Source organism: Calidris pugnax, unplaced genomic scaffold, assembly GCF_001431845.1.
Source record: "Calidris pugnax isolate Ruff unplaced genomic scaffold, ASM143184v1 scaffold39, whole genome shotgun sequence".
NCBI lineage: Eukaryota > Metazoa > Chordata > Aves > Charadriiformes > Scolopacidae > Calidris > Calidris pugnax.
Window position 1 is genome coordinate 8734894 of NW_015090828.1, and position 7226 is coordinate 8742119.

The 7226-nt window shown below is 62.2% G+C and overlaps 1 protein-coding gene across 2 annotated transcripts in view; it reads right to left on the minus strand.

Annotated features, from left to right (window-relative positions):
* Positions 1-551: 551 nt before the first annotated feature.
* Positions 552-7226, minus strand: part of CHST3 (carbohydrate (chondroitin 6) sulfotransferase 3) — a 9569-nt gene continuing 2894 nt past the window's right edge. The window contains exons 2-3 of one of the 2 annotated variants that reach the window (XM_014940334.1): positions 2852-2961; positions 552-2699 (exon numbers count right to left, since the gene is read on the minus strand). In XM_014940334.1, the coding sequence (XP_014795820.1) occupies positions 1469-2699; positions 2852-2931 (1311 nt within the window). In that variant the 5' untranslated portion in view covers positions 2932-2961 and the 3' untranslated portion in view covers positions 552-1468. Of the gene's footprint in view, positions 2700-2851; positions 3081-7226 lie in introns of both variants that reach the window. The other variant, XM_014940333.1, reaches the window with a different exon arrangement.

The following is a 7226-nucleotide window of genomic DNA, read 5'->3' on the forward strand; positions in this document are numbered from 1 at the left end:
AAACCCATTTCTGCACCCTCTCCCGGCGCCGAGCACCCTGGCTCCCCACCTTGAGGCCAGATGCTCCCTGCCAAGAGGCAGCCACGCTTGGAAAAAGCCAGGATGGACAGACAGATGGACAGACGGACGGATGGAGGGGCAGGCAGGCGCCCGGGGCTCCGGTGTGGCTGCTCCCCGCCGTCCGGCCCCGCGCTCCTCAATGCTGCCTCTGTTCTCCCTCTTGGGTCAAAAAAACGTCGTTTTTGTGAGCTTGGCCCAGCAGCGTGTTCCCCTCCCGGCTGCCCTCCGCCGGCAGAAACGCAGCCCAGCTGTGGCCAGCTGCCTCATGTTCTTTTTTTTTTTTTTAAACTTATTTATTTTTGCTTTCAGCCAACAGGGAGAGGCGAGGAGGGGGCTGCCGGGTGAGCCCCCCACGCGTGGCAAACACCCCGAAACTCCTCGTGCTTCTACTGAACCCCAGGTATGAATCGTCCATTGGGGAAAAATATTTTTGGGGCTCCCCCCCACAGGTGAGGGACACACACACACACAAACACCAAGGAGACAGGAGATGCTTTGGACTCTGTGTGCTGTCGTATTTTTGTTTTTAATTAATTAAATAAGTCCGACCGCCTTCCAGCAGGCTCCGAGGTCTGTGGTGGCTCCCGTGTGGGGTGGGTGCAGCCCCAACTCTGTTGGGGGTCTGGGGGGGGTGTGTTTTATAGCCCCTCGGTCCCTGGGGGCTCTCCCGAGGGAGCAGGACACGCAGTGGTCCCCGGGTGAAGTCTGACATCCATCACCCCAGCACTGGGTCTACTTCCTTTCTTCGCAGTACCTTGTGCTGCTTTGATTTTTGGGGGCTTAGCTCCTCCACCTGTCCCCTCCATCCCCCCCCCCCAACTTCTTTTTCACAAAATAAATAAATAAATCGGCCTGGTGACCCTAGGATGCAAATACACAGGAAAAAAGGCAAAAAAACCCAAAAAACAAACCACCAAAAACACCCAAAAAAGCCCCCAAAGCAACTTGGAAGAGCACCAGACCATAAAGTCACCTCATTTTGTTTGCAGCCCCAGTGCCGGCCAGCGCTCCACGGGCGACTCCTGCCCCAGCACGCCTTCGGGGCAGTTCCCAGTCCGTGCTGGTGGATGAAGGCACTAAACCAGTAAGGCCTCTGGGGTCCAGGTCCTTGCTGACTCTGTAGAAGGTCTTGTTCTTGCCTCGTCCTGGCTGTGAGGACAACGCGAAGGCGCTCGGCCCCATCACCTTCCGCTTGGCCTCCTCGTGACGCCGAGGTGGCCCCACCACCGAACTCCCCGCCACCCTCCTCATCTCCCCCATTCCTGAAGAAATTGCATCGTTGGGGTTCTCTGGGACCCCGAGGTTGGCTCTGCTGGGATGCTCCAGCTCCCAGGGTGCCCCAAAAAAGATCTCCTCCAAGAGCGTGGCTGCAGCCCCTCCGTGTCCCCCGCTGCCGCCGCTGCCGCCATTACGTGACCCAGGAGGGCTGTGCCTCCTCCAGCAGGCTGAAGGAGCGGTTGGCCAGGGCAGCGGGGCTACTAGCCAGCTTGTAGCCGAAGAGGCGCATGGCCGGGGCGCAGGCCTCCTGCACCACCTGGGCCAGCTTGAAGGGGATGCTGAACCTCCACTTCTCGAACTGCTCGGAGGAGTTTTTGCGGGTGGAGTAGACGCCGCTGGCGTCGCGGGGGGCCTGGGTGTTTTTGCCGATCCACTCCTCCACCTGAGGGGTGAGGGGGAGCCCGGCGAAGCGGTACATCTCCTCCGCCTTCTGCAAGGGGGCCCGCGCCACGTCCTCGTAACGCACCAACATGTAGCGGCCCCGCAGCCAGCCCGGCCGCCGCAGCCCCAGCTCGGCCGACAGACGGATGCTCTCGCAGTTCCCCCGCAGCCGCTGCACCTCCTCCTCCCGCAGGGGAGCCTCCCCTTCCGAAGCCCACTTCTTCCAGGTCTCGTACTTGCCGGAGAAGGCCACGATGCGAGAAGCCAAGACGGCCCGGGGGTCCCTCACCAGCTGGATGATGCGCACGTCCAAGCGAGGGTCCTCCACCAGCGGCTGCAGGAACTCCAGCTGGCGGATGCGGACCGTCTTGAGGGCCACGTGCTGCTTGCGGCGGCAGGCCTCGGCGGCCAGGGTGATGTTGAGGGGCCCGCAGCGGCGGTTCTTGCAGTGGTACTTCTCAAAGACCTTCTTGGCGCTGGGCGTGCAGACGGGCTCCTCGCAGAGCGAGCGGCTGGAGCCCCGCCGGAACATGAAAGGCGTCAGGTGGCCCTCAGGGGCTGGTGAGATGAAGCTCTCCAAGATGTAGAGGTCGCAGAGGAGGAGCTGCTTGAGGACGTCCCGGTAGACCAGCGCTGAACCCACCGCGTTGGCTCCTCCAGGCTCGAAGGTCACCGTCCTCTCGATGTGCCAGAGGGGCTCAAAGAGGTAGAAGATGCTGCCTTGCTGGTTGAAGAACTCCCCCACGAAGGAGGAGCCGGTGCGGGTGGTGGCCATCAGCAGGACGTGCCGCCGTGGCCCGGGGTCCCCTTCGCCCACCAGCTGCAGCGTGACGTTGTGCAGGTGGGACCTCAGCTGGGAGAAGGCGGCATCCAGCTCTCTCAGGGAGGCCAAGGAACCATTCTCGGCCGGTGCCGGGCTGGACTCCGTGCCGTTGGCCTCCACCAGAGCCTGTGGGGACTGCTTCAGCTTGTCCGACACCCTGCGGGGAGACCCAGCCCAGCATGGAGAGGAGCAGGACCACCCCATATCCTGGTAGAGGTGGGGGGGGATGTCCTGCTGCACAGAAGCTGAGGATGTGGGGGGAAAGGAAGGACTAAAAAGCGTGGGGTGGCTTAGGAACCTGCTCCCTACCTGGAGATGAAGTTGTTCTCCTTCTCGATGATGACGAGGCCGACGACGAAGACCAGCAGGACAGCGTACTTGCTCCTCATTTTCAGGCAGTGCAGCAGCTCCCGGAAATCCTGGGGCAAAGCACGTCGGAGCTCCATGGAGGGGGGCACACGCAGGTCCCTCCCACCCGCTGGGGAGGTGTCCTGGGCTAGCCCCCCGGCATCCTCTGCCCTGCCCGGGGTGGCCCTGCCTGTGGGGAGAAGGAGGGTCAGTGTGGAGGGTCAGGGGGGGCACCGACCCTTCCCACAAGGTTACGACCAACACGGTCTTGACAACAGCAGTGAAAAAAGGGAGGGGGGGGGGTTCCTCTGCACTGCTCCCATCCCACCCGCCAGTAGCAGCTGCCTGAAGCCCCCATCGGTTGCTTCCCCACCATCCCAAATGAAGCCCCCATCGGTTGCTTCCCCACCATCCCAAAATACCTGAAATACCAATGCCTGATGGGACCCCCTTCAGCCTCTCCACCGGCCTCTCCACCAGCCCTGAAACCCAATCTCCGCCAGCTGCCTGCTCCCCCCCCAACTTCCCCAGCCAAAAACCTGCTGCCGGCAGCAAGGACCACCCCCCCCGGGTGGGAGAGCAGCTCCTCATCCCCATCCACGAGGCATGGTGGCTCCCAGCCCTCTGGAAAGAGCTACTCTGGGGGACGGGACGGATGCCGGCTCGGCCGCAGGGCCCCCAACCTGGGGCCACGCAGCTTCCGTCTTCCTGCAGCACGAAAACGAAACCCAGAGGGCTTCCAGCAACGATGGTGGGCTGCCGATGGGTGTCCCCCCCCCCCCCCCCCGTCCTCCCCGGGGGCTTTTTTCTGCAAAGAAAACCCACCCCAAACCATGGTGCAGCCACTCGGTGCGGGACGCAGACCCCACCAAGGAAGCTCAGCATCCCCTCCCCACCTCTCGTGGGACAGACCCACCCCGTGAGTGGGACGTGGCAGGGATTTTTAGGGGGGGGGGAGAGGACAAAATCTGCTATTTGGGACACCGAGGCAGGTCCCCGGCTGGTGTCACACGTGATTTCCCAGCATGGGGGGGGACTTGCCTGGGACCTGGCGGCTGGTTGGGCCGCCCGCGTGGGTGACGCCGTTCGCTCGTCCCCGCTCTCTTGGCCAGACTTTCGGTGACTCAGGGAAAGTCTTATTTAGATTTGGTTTGGCTCCTGCCAGCCTGACCCCGCCAGCCCGTCCCGACTCTGCTTCCAGGGGGAAAAACTTTGTGGGGGGAGTGGGGGGTGGGATTTCAGCAGAGCCCTCTCCTTTGGGCCCCCCGCTTGCCGGGGTTTGCCGGAGGGGAGATGCCCCAGCCAAGCCACGGGGTGTGGAGAAGGGGAAGCCCTGCCAGGCATTGCGTCACGCCCCAAAACCTCCTCAACGCTGGCCGTCCTGGGCCAAAAATGTGCATTTTTGGGTGTTGCTCACTCTATGCCCCTCCCCGCTGGGAAGAAGAGGGGGGACAACAGCCTGGTGGGAGGAGAGGGACGTGCCCCCACATCCAGAGGCAGCATCCCAGCCCGCCTGGTCTCCAGCCCGGGGAGTTTCCCAGCTTGAGCAAACCTCGGCTCCCACAGCCTGGCTTGGAGCCACCCCGTTCCCAGAAAAAAAGCTCCCAAAAAACAGACACCCACGCACCAAGGAAGCTGGTGTTTGGGTGGGATACAGGGGCCACGGTGGCTCCTGAGTTGCCCCCCCCCAACCCCAACCCACCCCGGCTCTCCCCTTCCCCCTACAGCGAGTGGCACTGACATCCCCTTGCACACGTATGACACCCCCTTGCACACATATGACACCCCCTTGCACACATAGCCGGTGTGTTTAACAGCCCTGTTAGTTTAGTTTTGTCAGCACAACCCTCCTCGGGGATGGAAGGGTGGCTGGGGAAGGTGCTTTTCACCACGCTGCCTTCCCTGTGTGTCCCCCCCATCCCCTTCCTCAGTGCTCCCACCACAACAGGGCTTGTTGGAGTTATTTGAGCAACTCAGGGAAGAAATCAAATATACACAACCCCCCCTCCCCCCCCGCCATGTCTCTCAGTGCCCAGCAGAGCTGCTGGCTGCATCACTGAAAAAGATTTTTGGGTTTGGGGCATCTCGGGGAGAGATCTGCATCCCTGTCCTTGCCTCCCTGGGGGTGGGGGGGACCGTCCCCTCGCTGCCCGGAGCATGCAGGCATCGGGGATGGTGTGAAACAGCTCTTGCTCTGCCAAAATCCCAGGGCAAAGCTAGCCTGGAGTTTTGCACACCCCCCCCCTTCTCCTCCTTTCTCATGTCCCCAGACCGCAAATGATGCGCGGAGCAGGAACCATTCCCAGGGATGACACAGGGAGCCATTTCCAGCGGCGCTGGCAAACCCCCCCCTGATTCCCGGGCCCCAGGCAGACATCATTCATTAAATAAACAGCCGGCTGCAAATGTCCTGCCCGGGGACACATGGGGTGGCAGCAACAGGCGTGGGGAGGTGGGGGGCTGAGCTTGGGGCTGGTGTGGGGGGACACACACATGGGGGTGACCCGGCGAGGCTGCTCGGCATCCTAAAGCTCTTCCTCAGTGGGGCCGGCGAGGCGCAGCCCGGTCGGGGCAGGGAGTGAGCCACAAGCGTCCCTTTGTGAGCAGGAACAGAGGGGCTCTGTGTACCCCCCTCCAACCGCCCGCAGGGCCCGGGGAGGGGGTGTGGGGAGGGCGCGGGGATGGCTCCCCGCTGCTGCCGGGAGAGCCCACGGGATGCAACTACATCCCAGGGGATGAGGGATGCTCACGCCGCCCCACCGGTGGGAGCAGAAGGGACAGAGGGGGGAGCAGAAGGGACAGAGGGGGGGAGCAGAAGGACGGACAGACAGACCCCAGCCCCAGCAGGGTGGCAGGCAGCGGCCGGCCAAGGCTCTCCTCGTACTCGCAAAGCAAGGAGGAGTGATTTCCATGAGCATGAAGACGCTGAGACGCCCCGGAAAGCGGCACACGTGGCTCGGGGGAACTCCCCCCCAACGCTGCTCCCTGCCCTTTCCCCATCCCTCCGGCTGGAAACGCTTTTCCTTCCAGCTACAATTCCCAGTGTCACGACGATGAAAGGCTTTGCTGATTGCCCAGCTGAGTCCAAGGAACTCAAAGGGGGATTTTTCTTTTGGGAGGTGGTGGGGGCTTTGTTCCCGTGGCCAGCTGCTGGGGTGGACATCCACCACTACCAGTAAGTTAACTTAACCCTCCCACAGCAAGAAGGAAGGACTTGGACAGTAATGGAGATGCCAAAACACTCACCCAGGGAAGCTGTGGCTGCCCCATCCCTGGAGGGGTTCAAGGCCAGGCTGGATGGGGCTTGGAGCAACCTGCTCTGGTGGGAGGTGTCCCTGCCCAGGGCAGGGGGGTTGGAACTGGATGATCTTGAAGGTCCCTTCCAACCCAAACCATTCTATGACTCAGATCTTCTGCAGCAAGTCAGCTCATGGGACGGATGGACGCTCCCACCGGTGCTGGAGGTGGGGTGAGAAGAGCAGCACAGCCCCAGGGCAATGAGGGCAAGGCCCAGGGTGAGAGGAAGAAGGGCAGAGATGCTCTCCTCGCCCTTCTGCAGGGCAGTTTTGCAGGACTCCCTGCCCGGGGGGGGTGGGAGAGTCAGTTTTGGGAAAGGGAGGGTTTTTCACAAAGCCTTGGGGCTCTCATCCCCCTTCTCCGGCTGCCCCTGACACCTATGGGGTGGGATCCAGGAAAGGAAAGACGCCTGCGGGCTGGCGGGGGGAGCCAGCTGGAGGTGTGACTGGATGAAATCACATTTTCCTCCGGTGACTCAACAGGCAACAACCGAGCTCCAGGACGAGGAACGGCAGCGAAGCACCTACTTGCAAGCTCCCTTCCCTCCCCAAGAATCCCTCTGTCCATCCAGCCCCTCCTCTGCCCCCCATGCATCCCGGACAGGCTCCCAGGAGAAGAAGAGGAGGGGGGGACAACACCTGTGGCAGAGCTCGCTGCCCTGGGAGCAATTCCCTCCTCCGCGATGCTTTACTTCATCAGATTAACAGCAGAAACAAACCGCCAGGCAGCAAAACACAGGGGGCTGAACAAAGAGATAAGGAGCAGGAGCGCTTATCTGCTCTCCCCGCTGCTCTTTGTCTGCAAAAAAACCCAACCAAAACCCAACCCACCACCCAACCCCACCCCGGGGGTCCCCTTCTTCTATTGACTCCATCAACTGTTTCCGCTCCCAGCTTCCTCCCGAGGCCGGCCCTGGGAAAGGCGCCACCGACGCTTCCCTCCTCCTCAGCTTTCATCTCCCCAGCAATTCTCCTCCTGCCCCTGGCTCTTCTCCAAGGCATGGCACAAGTGTGGCAGCCCCTTCGCTTCCCCCCCCCCC